Raw genomic sequence first — 18,973 nt, 5'->3', positions numbered from 1 at the left:
AAGATAAGTTCTTTAGTTTTCGTGGTGTTCAGTTGGAGGTTGTTAACTGAACACTCAGTCAGTCTGTTGACCTCATCTCTGTAGTCCGACTCATCCCCCCTTGAGATGAGTCCAACCACTGTGGTGTCATCCGCGAACTTTATGATTGTGTTTGAGAGATGGGTAGGGGATCAGTCGGATGTGTAGAGCGTAAACAGGAGGGGACTCAAAACACATCCTTGTGGAGACCCGGTGCTGAGTGCCCTGTCTGAGCAGCAGACAGGGTCACTGCTGTGAGCCAAGAATGGCTAGTTTTATGTTGGCAAACTTTGAGTCTATTAGTACCAAGTGATAATTGTTCAAATACCACAGCCTACCTGAGCGTACCCACCCTCTGATGGACACTTCCAGCAGGATAACACATCTCATCACAAACCTCAAATTATCTCACACCGGTTTCTTGAAAATAGCAACGCGGCCTCAATTTAATAGAGTACCACTGGGATGTGGTGGAATGGAAAATTCACATTATGCTTGTACTGATGCAATCATGTCAATATGAACCAAAATATCAGGAGGGTTTCCAGGTCCTTGGTGAATTTATGCCATGAAGAATAAAGGCTGTTCTGAAGGCACAAGGTTTATTTAGCAAGGTGTATATGTTAGAATTCAAACCATAGACAACCACTCCAGTTTTAAAATGTAATCTCAGAAGTTTATTTATTTTTTGGTCAGACAAACTGGTTCCCTTTCCTAGAACTTTACTTTTCCATTGCTTCTCCTTTTGCCAAATAACACTTCATACAATCTAAGCCTAGACACATGCTTTCTAGCATAGCATTTTATGATACAATATTTTGCTTAAAATACTTTGTATTTAATTGGCATTACAGTACATCCTCATTAAAACCACACTACTTTGTTTTGACAAGAAATAAGATAAATACAGTATCTGAAAGCAAAACTTGTACAAAATTTACATTGAGTGTAGTGAAGTAAAAAACATAATTTGGAGCAAATTTACAATTTTTACTGAGAAAAGTATGGATAGTTAGAGTGCATCTCCAAAGTATATCTCAAGATAATTCAGCTGTGATAGTTCTCGTCTCACAATTGATTCAGAATACATTTCATAAAACACAAGTTTGGATAACATATTGATGTAAGCGGACAAATCAAGACAATCCGGGGCAGCTTTTTGGTCTGATGTATTAAATTTATGAAAAACAAAAATTATTTTATTCCTGAAAATATGAGATCTGGTCACAGCCACGGTCCATTAGTGTGACATGGGTCTGCATGGGTGTGAAAGTGAGCAGAATTAAAACTGACAACTTATTTTAAGGCATGATGTAATTTTCCAGGGACTTCAGTGCAATTTAGCTGGGACTTGACTGGAAGCCTGCTGAAACTCAGTTTTTAAATCACTGTGGAAAAAAAATTATATATATAAAAAAAAAAAATAACGAAAGATTCTGTTACTACAAGTTGACCCCCCCCCCCCCCCTGGAAAAAAACCCCCACAAGGGAGGGAGGGAGAAAAATCAAGTTCTTTAATTTGAAAAACAAAAACACTGATGTTGTCAAAGAAAGGCTAAAGTTAAAGAGGTAACGAATTAACTGTGAGGCATGTGACCTTGGGTTCAGTTAAACATACACACCGTGTCTTTATTTTCAATCTTATCAGTCATCTTCATCTTCATCCTCGTCCTCACTGTCAGATTTTTGCTTCTCGCTCTCCTTGGGTGGAGCAGGAGGAGGAGGAAGGTCCAGACGGGCCCAGGACATTGCCTCGGACTTCTTCATGGCTACCTCGATCTTGGCCGCCATCATGTTCACCAAACTTTTACTCACGTCTATCACCTGCAAGACAAAAGACTCCGTTAACAAACAGGGTGCGAAAGAAAAAAAATTAATTAAAAAAAATTTAAATTTGCTATTTTTCTTGTTGGTTTCAATTACATCACAATTAAAGAAAATAAATGAGTTCAAACTGAATGAAATGTAGTGCAGACTAATAACATAATAATAAATAAGACTTACTCCCCAAAGGCTGATTTTCTGCTCAAATTCCTTCTCTCCATCAAATATAATGTGTATGTCGAGCTGAAGGAGAAAAGCAAAAATCAGCATTAGATAATAAGAAGGAAAAAAATCCAAACCCAAGATGTTTTGATATGAAGAGGAACGATCGGATAGACTCACCGTAGTGCTGTTGGCATCCACATAGCTTAGCTCTGGGACTGCATTCTTGGCATAGATAGAAATGATGACCTGCGTCCCAGTCTGGTGCCAGTCAAACCGACACGGGACCACCTTCTTACCCTGTAAAGAATTTTCATACAAGACAAATGTTCAAATTCAGCTCTTCAGCCTCTGCCAGCAGACACCACTAGATGGAGTCACAGGTGAGTTTCCTTTATGCAGGCCTGCACACATAAATGATTACTTGCTGCCAAGCTGGCACACCTACCGCATCTTTTTTCCTCCATAGATGTGTTCCCTTTGTACAGCCCTCTTGAGAGAGGAAGGTATTAAAGTCTGAGGTTTTCCTTTTACAGCAGCTCCAGTATTTCATCCTGGAGATGCAGGAAAGATATAACACCTGCTGGATTTTTAGCAGTCAATAACTTGTCACTCAAGAGAAAAGGTAAACAAGACTAACAGGAGAATCATAATGGTGCCTTCATGTTTCTTTTACAGAGAGCAGATCTAATATTCCGCATTAATGTAAGAAACACATTTGGAAAGGAATCGGGTGAATTTAACACTCTCTACATAATAATTTGAAAACGCGATAAGTAATACTAACCCTTCGTGAAAGATGGGAAATCCAGCATGGTATAGGCACACATCCGAATCACTTGCAGGTCCTTCAAAACTCTGAGGATAACAAGAACAGTTGAGCCCTCAACAAACACAAACACTTTTTTTGCTTTTTTGTCAGGCGAAAAAATGCAAATGAGGCAATTAGCTCTTTTTTAACCATTAAATGTCTTGAGTTAAAGTTTAAGAATTCCAACTTTGTTACTTCAACTCTTGTTGAGTCTGAAGGCACCCAACAACAACTTCCTCAACTGTCCTGCTTATAAAAATCTAAAGCTCAGCGGGGGAAATAATTATTTGATGCCCCGCTGAATTTGGAAGTTTGCTCACTGAAAAGAAATAAACAGCCTCCAATTTTTATAGTAGTTTCATATTTAATGGAGAGAGACAGAATATCAACCATAAATCCATGGAAACAAACAAACAAAAAAATCCCACATTACATAAAAGTTAGAAGTGATTAGAGTGTAATTCTAATTAGAATTAAGTATTTTATTCTGATACTGTCAAATGTTGGACGAGAACCTCCTTCAATCAGCCAGAACACTGAAGATGAATATTCCAGAATTACAAAGACCCAAAATATACTGCTAACACAACAAAGGAGTGGCTAGCTGGTCTTTATACCCCAGTCCTATAGAAAATCTATGGAGAGAGCTGAAGCTTGGAGTTGCTTATTAGGAGCATAGAAAACAAAAGGACTGAGTTTCTGTAATAAGGCGTGAGAAAAAAAAAAAAAAAAATCACTTCTGAGATATGTGCAAACCTGGTGACCAAATACAGGAAACATCTTACTGCTGTGCTTGCCAACAAGGGTTTTTCCACAAAGTACTAATTCATGTGTTTTGGGGAGATTAAATACTTTTTTCACCCAATGACATTCAAAAACAATTTAGAACTTTTATGCATTTTTTTTCTGGAAATGACAGTCTCTTAATTACTTTGCAACTCAGCAAACGATCATTTCCACTGTAATAGTCTATGTACCAATGTTTTAGAAAAATAGTTCCTGCTAAAAAAGTCCAAAAAAGTACCAATCCAGGCTTCTACAAAGACCCAATCTTATGGATAAACTAAAAGCAAGAAACCCTTGAGAAAATGTGTTGTGGCTTTCAAGCAAACAAGTTAAAGTACAATTATGTAAATCACTACAATCCCACTCTAAGCTTCTACTACGCATGTCAATGACAATTTTACTCACAATTTCTGTTCTAATCTTAGAGTTTCTGCTCTGACAGACTCGATTAGCTTGAGCCCCCAAAAACTTAGCTTTATATCTATCTCAGAGAAAATGCAGAAACAGAGGAAAAAGATCCACTTCCCCCTTTTCAGAGAGCAGTTTTGCAATACTATTTATCACGAACAACTCGGAATTACACATATACTTACAAAGAAACAATACAACCTATGAAACAAATGTGACTTCATACATTAAAGCTGCTGTTAGTACTTACTTTAGTACAGCCTCCGTTTTTACAGGACGTTCCAATTTTGATCTCGTCACTTTCTTCCTCTATAAAGACAAAATAATTGAGCCCATGAAGAAAATTATAAAACAGTACATTGACTCTTATGAAGCTTTAACTCAAATTCTATTATGTGAATGACACAGACGATGGCAGCTTCCCAGCAGAAGTCCTACTGACACCATCACCTTTCTGTCTAAAATGTAAGAGGTAATGAGAGAAACAGAAAAATACAAAAAACAAATTCAGCTCTTACCTTTTGTCTCTTCAGCATTTTCAGTTAGTTTAAGTTTCTCCAGTGCCTGCTTCAGAGATGCAGAGACTTTATGCTGCAATCTCACCGCTGGCTCATCAGGACTATAACAACAAATATATATTAAAATACTATAAGGAAAACAAAACAAAAATGTGCTTCTGTGTGCAGTAATCATTTGGAAGGGTGATTTTTGGTGCAAACCCAATCTAGGATCTATACTCTGCTTGAGAAGGGCTTTAATATTTCAGTGTTAAGTGCTTGAGCCTGTCCACTTTCTTTTAACAGTGGGGGAAACCACCCAGGTTATAAAACAAAACCCCAAACCTTGGTAAGAACACGTCAGAGTATCCCGTTGATGCTTAGCTTAGCATTGAAGATTTAAGTCCTAAAAATACCCTGTAAACAGAGCTTATTTTTCATGACAATTTAGTTGCCTTGACTTTAGATTTAACCAAACAGTAATCCGTTCAGCCTTAGGTCCAAGTGCAACACAGAACACACACACACACACACACACACACACACAAAAAAATGACAACACAGAAACATGATGCCTCCAGAAATGGCTATCGCTCACATGAAAGCATTAAAAAACATAAAAATATGGCTGATGCCAACCTTGGTCTGCATATCGCCTCCTGAGGTTTCGGTGCAGAGATGATGTACTCATTAAACTTTGGCTTTTGGTCCTCTAACTCCTTCTTTTCTCCTGAAGATGTCACATCTGGTTTCACCGGCTCAGGGGGCTTCTCTTTGTTGTGGGGACCTTTTGTACAGCCCTGTGAGGAGAAGGTCACCGTGTTGGACTCGCACAAAATAAAAGCTCAGGCTGTTTTGGCCATGGCAAAGGTGCCAGTCAATAACTATGAAACAACAGACAACAGAGACATCACCATGGAGAATAGAGCAGAGAAAACGACTAAGGTTAAACAGAGAACTTACAACAATGCTGAGGAAGTCTGAGAAGTCAGTAGTTCTTCTCTTGCAGCAAGACCATCCCTGAAGGAAATAACAGAAACATTAGCTTTGATCAAATAACAGGAAGAGGACACAAGCTAGCTGTGCATTTTCGGGTGCTTTACCTTCAAGGCATCGTGGAATACTGGGACTCCTGGATGATAGGTGCAGCCATCTGTGAAAACAAAATGCATCTTTGATTAACTTTGGGGAGAAATCGTGTAGTTGTGGGAACAATGACTGTTTACAAGTCTGCTCTAAATAGCCGCTGTGGAAAAGTGTACGTTTGTTTTGAAAAATGCTGACTGTAGTTGTAGAAAAGTAGCCCGAACGCTTTAGGGAGCTTTATGTAATGATGGGTAGTTTGCAGTCAAGTTTGGCCACTCAGAGTATTTATTAAAAGGTACTCAGAATGATTTAAAGACATAATGCAAAAAATTTGAACTGACATTCTAATATGTGCATATGTAAACTGTAGGATTAAAACAACAACAACAACATATATACCAATAACTACAAGAAGTGTTTACCGGAAAGACAGAATGGCATGAACATCCTTAGTGTTCAAAAAACAAATTTTTATTACTTGAGCAATCTACAAAGCACAAAGTACAATATATACATACACATTTAACCAATATATTAAAATGAGTATGACTATTTGAAAATAACAGATTTGTGATGCACTTTAGTCACACTACCATCATCATTATTTGAGGTTTTACTGTAACTCGTATTCTATTTTCATCATCTACTCTTTAAAAATAAATCGCTGCAGAACGAATAAAGGAAATTGGCCGGTGGGTACCATAAATCAAGCATTTTCCCTGTAGTACAGCCGGAGCTGTGCCCAATCTGTGCTTCCTGACTTTGACACACCTCTTGCATACCTCTGAAGGTAAAGATAATATACTCTACCGTTATGAGAAAAGAAGCATCCCATTAAAATGGAAATCAGACTGGACTCCTACACAGGGGGTGTACACAATGTTAGATTACTTGAGGATAGAGGTGGACCATTCTAAAGAAAGGAAATAAGTCACGTTGAGGTTTCTGTCGTGGGAGCTGAAGACAAAATTGCGATCTTGAATTTTATTTATTTATTTTTCAATGTGGCTTCATATAAACACAAACAACACATCTGTTACAAGGAGAATGGTGTGGCTTATAATGACAGCGATCGTCTTCCTACTCCACAGTATTTGTGGGTTTTGTAAGGTGACTGAAAATGCACATTTTTTAAAGAAGACAAAAAAGGGTAGAATTTAATTAGTTATCCTTTACATGCATGAAATATTAATAATCACAAATTCACCATATGTCAAATAAAAACTGGACTTTAACTGTATAACAGGCTGGAAACACCAACTGATCTTTGGGCCTCCTTTAAATTTTTAAGGTCTATGTCGTAGATCTATATTTTGCTAAAATTTAAAAAAGGTGTTTACATGTACCTCTTCTGGGTACATGCAAACACATCATGTTTGCCTGTGTAAAATGTCCTGATTTCTAACTGGTTGCTCCACCTGCTCTCGCTTTCACATATCGATGTTTAGCTGCTGGCAGTGAACACTCTGGGCTCAAAACACAGTTTGGCTTCCCTCAAGGGTAAGCCTGGCAGTCAGAAAAAAAAAAGATAATGATAAATACATTGCACTTCTTTTCATTCACTGTGTGTATCGCGGAGGAAGTAGTTTCCCCCTACTAATTTTACATCTTTGACTGTCAAGGGAAGACATGCGGGATATACAACTGCTTATTGAAACATGCTCCAAGTACAGAAAACACTATCAAATATAGAAACCATGTAGGCTAACCAGCAGATGGAGTATCATCCGAGTTATGAGAATGATTATTAGTTCAACTTCCAACATCAAGGTCAGACAGCCAACCTCAGTAACCCCAAAAGTCACAAGGGAGCTCATCGCTTTTAGTTGGTGCATGTCAGAGTGTTATCTGTGTTTGTAACTGATTTAATCACAAATACGTTTCATAATACAGAAGCACTTGTTACCTAAATGTGCATGTATTTACTTGTATTTTAAGGTTAGCCCCCCCTCCCTCCCCGTTGTTGTGCTGGTATTTTTTAAGGCTTTTCTTGTATATATTTTCTTGCACACTGTGGTGACTCTTTTAATAAGTAGTTAACTGCCTACTGGTCCCACTTGTCTCTTCAGTTTTCTCTTTAAATTGTTTGCATTGATTATGGAAAGCAGTTAAAAGCGAGCTAGCATCTACTTTCTTCTAAAGCCAAGTGGAAAAGTTCAACGACTCACAATAATGAATAATTCAGTCACATAATTACCAGCCGGATGAACTAAGATCACTATAAGGGATGCCGATTGTAAGCAAGTGATTAAAACTTCCAACGTTGAATTGAAAATGTGACTGCCGCATTCACACTACTTGTATGGCTACACATGTAACGTTGTATACGTGAATAACGATCTTTAGATACTTTATGTGGAAGGAACCGGCTTTCTGAAACTTTAAACCGCTTACAGCGTCCGCACAACCGTCCCGCAAAGTCTAACGTTGCCTTTTAATCGCAGGAGCTTAACATGCTAACTACAGCATGATAAAACTAACTCACAGAGGGCCCGTGTGTTATTTATCAGATATAAAACGAAGGAAACGAATGAATTAAGTTGAACAGCTAACTGACATAAGGTTAGCAACACGGGCCCATCGGGCCTGCTCACGGTAGAAATTTCCAGATGATGAGAGGTTAGCTTGCTAACACTCAGGGAACATACAATGGACATCGATAGTAAAGTAAGACCACTCACCGGCTGGGTTATTTTCTGGATCAAATCGTTGTCCACATCCCTTATTATAACACAAAACAGACATAGTGACTGGTGGGAGAAGTACAACGAATGATCAGATTTCTAACTAACCACTACAGAGCTCGTGTGTCAGAGAGCTCGCCGCCGTTTGCTTTAAGGTGTTGAACATTACACTTCCGGATGTTGTCGGCTGCACTCGGCAAAGATCGGCGCTTGCCCGCCACCACCTCCAGCCTGTGAGCGCACTCCGGTCCCACACAGGCGACAGCTGATGCTGGCCGCTTCCAAACTTGCAATAAGCGACATCTTCTCTGGTTCACATCTCTCTCGGACTTTAACCTTATAGAAAACGAATGTAGAACTTATCTAATCTTAGTTTGGTTGTAACTATTGCAAATGCAAGCCGGGATAGCCCTCTGCACTCAGGCTTACAGTTATCAGGTGCATGGAACGGGGGCAATAGCTATATAGTTTTACGAGGATAGCTGCAGTGTACTAGATAACTGCCTATCGGGATATATCTAAAGGCTTTTTTTCGCGCATCCATAAGCGGCCATTTTGCCTTTCTTTCTTTTCTTTTTTGTAATTATTGAGTGAGAATGGGACAGGATTTAATTTCACTGATTGCATCGGTTTCATCTAAAGGTAGGTCACTTTGCAATGTGTAAGTGAAGTCTGTACAAATGTATGCAGTACCGGTACTTAAGCGACACACTGTAGCAACAAAGTGTAAGTTAATAAACTCGTGGATTTTGCAGAGACGCGTTTCACTGGATTACTGCAGGACACGATTGTGCAGATCTCCCGGCATAGCCTCTCAGCAGGGATGTTGATGTTAAATCGCTGGATTGTGATTGAAGATTTATTTATTTATTTATTTATTGCTGGTACAGTCCTATCTATAGATCCGATATATTTCAGTGTTTCTCGAAGTTGAGTCACGATCATGTAGAGACAGCAATAAAAATTTGTAGGCAACAGAAGAAGAAAAGATTTTTAAACTTCTTTATTTTTATTATTTTGCCCTTTTTGTTGTCTGACACTTGTTAAATTGGTTTTTTAATTGGTTGTCTGTGCTTTCACAATGATGTGTTTGTTGTAATTATGTTCTACTTTCTGAAAATATCACAGCCCTGCTTGTCTCTGTTAAAGGAGTCTTTATTATTATGACCCCTGTTATTTTATTTAGATGACATGATGTGTTTCTGTGAGACTGTGCAAATGAGCTGTGGTTTGAAGTTGATTCGTTGCTTCACAGCCTTTCTCATTGTTTCAATGCAAAGTGTGAGCATCATCATATCAATGTAGTGATAATAACTCCCTCTAAAATGTTTTTGTGCCTGATCATCCAAAGTTGTTTTTTTTTTTATCAGCAGAACACACATTCCTACTGAATGACCAACTAAAATCAAGTCCTTTATTTTAATTGTGATTCTTTCCAAATACAGGGTGACTGGATGATGGGATAGTGATGAAGCCCAATCGGTGGGGAAATATGCACCCCCTGCCCAGCTTCTCTCTTCCTTTCCTTTTTATTTTCTTTTTCTTCTTCCTCTTCATATGTTTCCACTCAACCCGTGCCCAGCTTCTGACAGATTCTAGAGCAGGGCAACGCTTGCTGCTCTTCACTCAGCCTGCATATAATGTGTCCATTTTTGAGAACTCTGCTGCAAGAACCTATACCAAAAGTGAAGCCAAAATGGGCATCATTCTCGGGCCACCTTGGTCTTTTGAGATAAAATACTCCATTGTGTTGGGAGACAGTGAAGGCATCTTTCAGGCTGAAGATTTTGTAATGGGAGATTTTTGTTTTCTCCGCATATGCACTAATGGAGGTAGTGGTGCTATACTGAATCGGGAAGTACAGGATAATTACACTCTGACAGTTAAGGCCTCGGCCCCAGGAGGCCTAGAGGCTTTAACCACTGTTTATATCAAGGTCTTGGATACAAATGACCTTCGACCTCTATTTTCCCCAACTTCCTACGCATTTGTTGTTTCTGAGAGTGCCCCTCTGGGTGCCAGCATAGGACGTGTGACAGCCACAGATGCTGACGTAGGCTCGAATGGAGAGTTTTACTACTTTTTCAAGAATAAAATAGATCTTTTTGCTGTTCATCCGACGAGCGGGGTCATCACCCTGACTGGTCGACCAAGGATGGACAAACAGGACCGATTTGAGCTGGAGGTACAGGTGGTTGACAGAGGGATGAAACTCTATGGGAACAGTGGTATCAGCAGCACAGCAAGGCTTGTACTAACTGTGCAGCGAGTAAATGAATTTGCTCCCGTTCTTAGTGCAGTCGCTGTTGTTCCATCGTGGGAAGAAAAGAATCCCGTGTATGCAGTAATTAATGTGGAGGACAAAGATGAAGGAATATCCGGAGATATAGAGTGGGTGTCCATCATTGAGGGGGATCCCTTCGAGCAGTTTGTGGTTGATCGTTCGCCTGTTGGGAATGAGTACAGAGTTAAAACGTCGGAAGCTGTCAGCTGGGATACATTCCCCTATGGCTGCAACTTAACATTTCAGGCCAAGGACAGAGGTATGCCTCCCAAGTTTTCTAATACCCAAATTGTTCAGTTGTTGGTTACAAAACCGGACCCAGTGATGGCGAGTTTTGAAAAAGATGTTTATATAGTCACGCTGAGTGAAATCGCTCCCCCAGGCTCTGTTATAGCGGTGGTGAAAATATCCCCGGCTCCTCTGAGAGTCAATTACAGCTTCAGCAACCCTTCAGATCCAGTGTACTTTGATATAAACCCTTTGACTGGAGTTATTATGACCACCAGGCAGCTTACAAGGATATCACAGGATTTCATGGTGATGGAGGTAGTTGATATGATAAGTGAGCAGCGAACAAGTGTCCAAATTCAAATCGAGGATGCTAATGACAACTCTCCAGTGTTCAACAAGCCATTCTACAATATTGTCGTCAACGAGAGCGTACCTGTAGGTACTGTTGTCCTTGTGGTCTCTGCTGTGGATGATGATAAAGGGGAGAATGGGTATGTAAGTCACACTATTAGTGGTGAACAGTCTCTTCCATTTAGCATAGACCAGAAAACAGGGGAGGTGAGAATTACTAGAGATCTGGACTTTGAATCATCAGATGATATCTACACTTTCGCAGTGCGTGCCTCTGACTGGGGTTCACCCTACAGAAGGGAGAGTGAGGTTAATATCACCATACGTGTAATAAATATCAACGACAATCAGCCTCTTTTTGAGAAGGTTTCTTGCAGAGGGATGATAAGCCGTGATTTCCCTGTCAACCAGACTGTTGTCACCTTGTCAGCAATTGACATGGACGAGCTAGGACTAGTTGAGTACAAGATACTCTCTGGGAATGAGTTAGATTATTTTAACTTAAATCCAGACTCTGGGGCTTTGTCACTGAAAAGATCGTTAGCAGTGGATAGTTTAAAAAGTGGTGTATTCAACTTCAAAGTTGTTGCAACAGATGGAGAGATGTTCTCTGATCCCACATTTGTGAATATATCAGTGGTGAGGGGTAGGATTCCCCCCAGAGGGTTCAACTGCAAGGACACAAGGGTAGCCCAGCTTTTGGCAGAAAAAATGCTCTCAAAGGCATCTGCTATGGCTAGACCGAGACCAGATGAGAGCTACACAGATATTTTCTCTACGAACAAACAGCCTCCACAGTTTGAAGCCTTGCCTACAAGCATTCTCGTGAGAGAAGACCTCATTCCCGGTGCCAGTGTATTTCAGGTGCGAGCGCGAGATGGTGACACAGGCTTTAATGGCTGCGTTCTCTTTTCCATTTCTGATGGTAACAAAGAAAACTGCTTCAATATAAACATGGAGAGTGGGCTGATAACTATACTGCGGCCACTCGACCGTGAACGAGTGGATCGTTACTTCCTTAATATCACCATCTATGATCAGGGCATTCCTCAGATGTCCAGTTGGAGATTACTGACAGTGATCATTGAGGATACAAACGACAATGACCCTCAGTTTTATCAGGACAGCTACTCTGCCCTTGTTTCAGAAAACTCAGCCATTGGCATGGAGGTTATAACCATCACTGCATTTGACAGAGACATGGGTCAGAATGGACAGCTCTCCTATATAATGCTCACCAGTGTTCCTCAGTTTGGGATTGACAGTGAAACTGGAAGTGTATTTGTTGCTAGCCAGCTGGATAGAGAAACATTTCCAATATTCATATTGAAGATTGAAGTCAGAGACATGGCTGAAAGAGGCACTCGAAGGTCCTCGGTGACTACTCTAAGTGTAATCTTGGAGGATGTCAATGATTGCGCTCCAGCTTTCATCCCTACCAGCTATAGTGCTCGAGTACTAGAGGATCTCCCGCCCGGGACTGTGATTACCTGGGTGCAGGCTCAGGACCCAGACATTGGACCTGGAGGACAAGTTCGATATTCCTTAATCAATGACTTTAATGGCACTTTTGAGGTAGGTGATGACACAGTGTGAACAGAATCTTGCACACGTTAAGATTTTTATTTTTACATTTATTGAAGTATAGATTGTTTATGATGTAATTCTTTTTTATAGATCGGTCCTATAAGTGGGGTATTGAGAATTAGAAAGGAGTTGGACTTTGAGAAACAACAGTTTTTCAACCTGACGCTGCTTGCTGAAGACAGAGGAATCCCCAGCCTTAGGAGCCAGACGTTTGTGGAGGTAGAGGTGCGTAGCACACATGCTCAAATATTCCACATCTCAGGGATCACCATAGCAGATCATCTGCCTCTATCTCACCCTATCCCTAGCACCTGTCACATCAATCCGCTACATGTCCTCCTTTACTTCATCCATAAATCTTGTGTGTGATCCTAACTGGCAACTCCATATCTAACATCCTTTGTAAAATAATTTCATCATCCCTTCTCTCCACACATCTAAACAGTCTCAGTCCTGCCTCTCTGACTTCGCCTCCAAACTGCTTAACCGGACCCGTTCCTTTGACATGCTTTTTTCTAATCTTGTCCATTCTGGATACTCCCAGTGCTCTTCAGCTCTGCCACCTCCAGCCCTGCCTCCCAAATGCAAATAATCAATTTTGTCAGCTTACATTATTATCAATAATTTGGGGTGTTAAGGTTCCAGTCTTTTTGTTAGTGCCACCGTCTCCAAACCATACATCAAAACAGGTCTCGCTACCATTTTGTGAACCTTCCCTTTAACTCTTATTGTTATTCTTCATTGGCAAATCACCCCTGAGGCTTTTCTCCACCCACTGCACTCTTTTCTTTACCTCTCTTGTGTGCTGTCCAGAAAAAAAATCCAATGATCAATTTTGTCAATTTACATTATCATTGATGATTTGGTTGGTTATTTTCAAGGTTGCAGTTGTTGACAAGATGTCCAATTGTATTTTTTTAGATCTTTCTTCCTTTAATTCTTCACTCATTTTTATGACACCGGTTAGATAGATGATTAAATGCGTGACAGCATTTAGCTCACGGTACATTTAACTTCCAAGACAGGGAATAACGTGTACAAAAGTGAAATATACAGATGGTCTACTGATGCCACACAATTGCATACTACAGATAATATCACACAGTTTTTCTGTCATAATTAATGTGCACCATTACATTTCTTCAGGTGGTGGATGTCAATGAGAATTTGTATGCGCCTTACTTCTCCGACTTTGCTGTGAGAGGCTCAGTGAAGGAGAACTCTCGTGCAGGAACAAGTGTCATGACTGTCAACGCTAAAGATGACGACAAGGGACGAGATGGCGTGCTGAAGTACTCTATCCAAGGTGGCAGCGGCCTGGGCACTTTTACGATTGACGAAGACACAGGTGTGACACAAGATCAATTTCTAAGCCTATTTATGTAAAGTGAAAATCCAATAACCCATAGTGCCATGCTTAGAATATCAACATCTAAGTTTTTGCATAGGAAATATTTTCACATGCCTTTCAAGATGGCTTGCCTAGGTTTTTATTTGATTTGTTTAATTGTAATTTGTAGAGAAAGTATGGCCACTTGTCAGTTCTTGAGTCAATGTGAAAATGTTTGTTACAGAAAGAAATTCAAAGAGCGTGCGAGGTATAGCGACAGTCACTGTGTTAATGGGGCCTCACGTGGGAGCTGTGTACTGGGAGATCATTACTGTAATGAGGGCAGCATGGCAGCCACATTGGCTGGGCCTCAGGCCGCTCTGTACAACTCATCCAGTGCTGAGCGGCTAACATTGATCAAGGCTCTCCTGCACAACAGCCCCGTCCTTCCCAAGTACGGAGAAATCACTATGACTTATTTAAGGAGGCCTGACCCAAAATAAGCATGCACACTCCAACTTTCCTGCAGTGTGAAACTGCTGCTGAAGACATGTTGATCCAAACAAGAAGCCATGACTCACTCACCCAGGGATAAAATGAATCAAATACCAAATGTGAAAATAGGACGCCTCATTTTAGTGCATATTGGGTCATGTACTATAGCTGTGCAACTTAAATTTTAGTCTTAACTGTGAGTATTGTCTGAATGTTAGGGGCTAACTACTGAAGATAGCGCAGCTACAAATGCACAAAACATCCACAGTGCCTCCCCCTTCCCCAAAAAGGTGCATGTCATTAAATGTAAAACTTGAAAATTAATAACATGAGCACATCAATAAGATCTTACAATTTGCTTTTTTTTTTTTTGTTAAATCAGATAAACAGCTGTGTTGTGGGCACATGGATGTATGCTTAAACATTTATAGCTACTGTCATCAATACTTTTTCATGAAAACCTGAAAAAGTGTGACTAAGAACTCTTTCTTTTCCACCAGTCATGATTGCATCATTGCAGTCTCTGCTTTTGTCCATCATACTGAAGCTTTTAAACCTAACAGTTCAGTGTCTGTCCATGGTGCTGAAATGCTGAACCTTCATGCTGAAACCAGACCCTCATTTGCTCTTCCCTACATATAGTGAATGAGACTTAATATACTTGCAGGTAGTGAGCCTTCGCGTTCTCTTTCTTCTTCACATGGCAGTTTTTTTCTAATCCCATCTTAAAATAAATATACAGCTTTTGCAGTTATCGCTGTTGTTTATATTTTATTTGACACATCCATATTTTAATTTTGAATAGGAAACCTAGTTTCCCAGAGTTAGTTAGTATTGCCTGTCAAACCATTCACTGCATACATGAATAGTTTTAAATAAAAGCCACCAATCACTGTCTAAGCAGATGTGGCAAAAGTAAACAATACAACAAGGACAGGCGATGATCATGTTGTGATCATCATGCTATTAGAAAACTGTGCATTAAATAAAATGGTTAATTTTTGTAATTGCAAGCTTTAAACAGCTACATTTATATATTTGCATACTCTATGTATGCTGTGTACTCATCAGCAAAACAGTTTTACAGTGCATGTACTGATCCATACAAATGCCTGTAATAGTATTTGGGGTTTTTATTCCCTGGAGTATTAATACCTCAGTAAGGAGCATCAGAGCCAGTGAGAACGTTTACTGAGTGTAGATTTTCCAGGGGAAATCAGACTGCTTGTTAGAGCAGAAAGTGAAGGGAGAGGGAAGTGGAAGTGAAGCGAAGAGAGGAAGGAAAAGCATGCAGGGGAGTCAGGAGTACATAAAAAGTGTCAAAAGAAAATACAGCTTTCTTCCTCCCAGACCTATATATATATATTTTAATGTCTTCTGGAAAGTTTTTCTTTTTATAACTTAGAGTTTTTTTCCCTAAGCATGTGAAATGCTAATGCATTTTACTATCGAAGGACACGATACAGTAAGAACATGCCAAGTTTTCCCTTATCATCAAGTGCTTCATTTTATCGTGTAGAAGTCAGCGTTGTCAGGCACGGACAGAGTAGCACTGCTTTGTACTCCCACCATGCATTTAGCTGCCATGTTGAGTGGCTTTGCTCTTGCTGCTTGTCAATCTGTGGCTCTTAGTGCCAGAACTAAATATGTGATGAGAGAGTGAGATGGACAGTGAGTGAGAGTGAAAGGGACAGAGAGAAAAATAGAAAGAATGAGAACTCTCTTTTGTTTAACCCGTCTCAGCTAATGCACCCCTTACTCCCACCCTCACTTGTAGTTTGTAAATCAGCTCTTTGATGCATCATGCATAGCCCATGACACCCCTATTGTCAGTCATAGCTGCTGTTAATGAGTGCCCTCTTTTCCCGCGTTTGATATTTAGATGTTTAAATGACTCAATCATACGTGGGTGGAAAACACATGGGCTAACAGAAAAGAAGACGGATCTTCTCTGGCTTTAAACCTTAGCTCCCCTGCACTTTGAACAAAAATTTGTATTCCTGTCATTGGTTTGGGTGGAAAGCAAGCCCTGCAATTTCTCATTGGACAGCTGTCAAACGCCACTGCTCCTCTATTAGTGGGTTTGCAAGCTCCAGGATTTGTCACAGTCAGGATAAGGCATTCTTTAAGTTACAAGCAAACACTTTTAAAAAGCACTCAGTCTTCATTTATTAAAATGAATAGGCCATATATTTTTCTGATGTCCTCTTTTATAGCACATTCAGAGCTATTCAGTTGTGTCTCAATAGAGAAATGCACACAATATTTTGTCATCAATCTTAGGATCAATTATTTGATATGGAGACATTAATTAAAAAATGGGATCACAAAACCTGTTTCTCAAGAATGGGGATGGTGAATAGATGTGGCAGATGGATGTAAACCCAACCAAACGCTGAAGTTCCAGATTAGAAAATGTGCTGTGACCCTTCAATTTTTTTTGTTCACTATTTGAAGTGTGTTATTTATGGTGAGAATGGATGCTGTCGAGTCAGATTTATATTGAATTCACTGAATAGTGCCTGTCGGTCTTAAAGTTCAAAGAGCTTTGGAAACAGCCAGCTCTGTTTTCCTTGTCTCTCTGTCAAGCTGTCTGACAGAGATGAGGTTTGAAAAGGACATGGTCAAGGACGACAGGGTAAGGGTGTATCTTAGCAAACACTTTTACTATGCATTGTGTGTGTCCTGGGCAGCGGCTTAGTCATAATCAGACATACTGCCACTTTCTGGCATAGTCTGATTTATTTGTGTGTACCTGGGGATGCAGATCTTGTGGATGAATTGAAGGCAAAGTTATGCAACAGATCTGCCGTATGACAAGCTTTCTTTCCTCCAACACCACAAACAATTATTAAATATGTCTGAAAAGATAAATCGCTGTCTTTTTCAGCATATTGAGAAAGAAGAACTGATGTCAAACTTGTTCTCGGGTTTCTTTGAGTACTTTGTTGTAGCATTGAGCATGATACTCCAGGGGTTGGAATTCCTAGAGTTCCTCTTAGAGTTTTGACTAGAGGCATTCATTTTTTCATTTGGTTAAGTGAAATGATACCCAGTTTAGCCTCATTTTTGCCCCAAAAGCCAAAATTTCTGCTATATATATATATATACACATGTGTATGTACATATATATAAATAATGAGCTTATATTCAGATTATGTACGGATGATCTGATGCACTTAAAAGGGTTTAAAGAGGTGTTTCTGCTCTTTGGTCTGTGCAAGAAAAGAAAAGAAATTATCGTAAGTATAGCCATCTGAGAGAACCACTACTTGTGTTTCAGACCATATTTTCTAAGGGGCAGCAGGAAGCTGGGAAGCCAAAACACTTTGTCTCAGAAAGTACCGTAGATAAATTGAAGGGCTGCATCAAGGCATAGCATAAGATAAATAAGGAAATGTGAGTTAATGTACTGCTACTTTAGTAAAGTCTGAGATTAAAACATGGAGCTGGAAATGAGCACAGTAGATCACCTTTTCCTAGCACTTCTTTAGTTATCTATAAAGCAGCAGCTTTTCTTTTATGGTACCTACGGTACTGTGCAAAGTCTTTGGCCACCCCTCATGCCTTTATATTTTGCTTCCAAGGAGCCAGACCTATAGTTTTTAAAGTTGTCTTAATCAACAGTTATGCAGACTTTCCGAAGGTCTTTCAAATTTTTTCTTTGGACGTTGGCTGCTTTTTCACTCACTTTCAGCCCAGTCCCTGTGACCATTTTCAGAGCAATGTTTATTCTTGTCTGTTAAACTACTTAACACTGGGCTACGACTTAATAAGCCTTAAAAAGGCACCCAGCTCAAGCGATGAACTAGTGTTGGGTTTAAACATTAGACAACTTACTAAAGAACCAAGTTTAAATTGTATCTTTAGGAACTTTTTAAATAATGATGCAAAAATACATCATTTGTTCCAATTTCTTTAGTTTAATCTACATAAAAATGCCATCGATTACACATTTTCACAGCCATGAAATAGTGTTTTCTGCACCAACAATGTAATTACTAAATAGCTTTTAGCTGAAAACTTGGCATATTTCAGTATGGTGTTCAGTGTTTCCTTAAAAAATGGACAAGTGGAGGACAAAAGAAACATCTACAAGGCATCAACAGTATCTGAATGTTATGTCCTTTAGAAATAGGAAAAAAATCTGGATTTTTGCAATGTACTGTAAATGGTTGTGGCTATAGAATTTTTTAATGATTAGGAATTTAGCATCACAATAGGCTAGATCATCCAACTGCCAATACTCCTGTGCAGCCATTCTTATATAATGAAGAAGATCATAACCATGAAATAAAAACATTAAAAAAACAAATTAAATTTGAGCTTGCTCACCTGCCCAAGTTCAGCTTGTGTGACAGCTTGTTGGGTTTAAATGTATGTAAACCTAAGCACAAATGCTGTGCATGCTCATGCTGT

The 18,973-nt window shown here is 39.6% G+C and overlaps 2 protein-coding genes across 4 annotated transcripts in view; one reads left to right on the top strand and one right to left on the bottom strand.

Moving 5' to 3' along the window:
• Positions 1 to 672: 672 nt before the first annotated feature.
• Positions 673 to 8,484, bottom strand: chordc1b (cysteine and histidine-rich domain (CHORD) containing 1b). 3 transcript variants are annotated; one of them, XM_026181643.2, is made up of 12 exons: positions 8,274 to 8,484; positions 5,610 to 5,659; positions 5,470 to 5,526; positions 5,146 to 5,306; positions 4,528 to 4,628; positions 4,260 to 4,318; positions 2,792 to 2,862; positions 2,453 to 2,558; positions 2,185 to 2,304; positions 2,023 to 2,085; positions 1,641 to 1,842; positions 673 to 1,406 (listed from the first exon to the last, which is right to left on the bottom strand). In XM_026181643.2, exons 1-11 carry the CDS (start codon positions 8,335 to 8,337, stop codon positions 1,663 to 1,665), a joined length of 1,032 nt encoding a protein of 343 aa, XP_026037428.1. In that variant the 5' UTR covers positions 8,338 to 8,484; the 3' UTR covers positions 673 to 1,406; positions 1,641 to 1,662. The 3 variants fall into 3 exon arrangements, with proteins under 3 accessions (XP_026037428.1, XP_080163234.1, XP_080163233.1); XM_080307108.1 differs by adding an exon at positions 6,403 to 6,505 and having other exon boundaries at positions 673 to 1,842; positions 8,274 to 8,294; XM_080307107.1 differs by having other exon boundaries at positions 673 to 1,842; positions 8,274 to 8,482.
• Positions 8,485 to 8,502: 18 nt separating this feature from the next.
• Positions 8,503 to 18,973, top strand: part of fat3b (FAT atypical cadherin 3b) — a 67,688-nt gene continuing 57,217 nt past the window's right edge. The window contains exons 1-3 of the mRNA XM_080307109.1: positions 8,503 to 12,717; positions 12,820 to 12,954; positions 13,876 to 14,077. Coding sequence (XP_080163235.1) covers positions 9,745 to 12,717; positions 12,820 to 12,954; positions 13,876 to 14,077 — 3,310 coding nt within the window. The 5' untranslated portion in view covers positions 8,503 to 9,744. The remainder of the gene's footprint in view (positions 12,718 to 12,819; positions 12,955 to 13,875; positions 14,078 to 18,973) is intronic.

This window comes from Astatotilapia calliptera, chromosome 10, assembly GCF_964374335.1.
Source record: "Astatotilapia calliptera chromosome 10, fAstCal68.1, whole genome shotgun sequence".
NCBI lineage: Eukaryota > Metazoa > Chordata > Actinopteri > Cichliformes > Cichlidae > Astatotilapia > Astatotilapia calliptera.
This window is presented reverse-complemented; position numbering and strand designations above follow the sequence as displayed.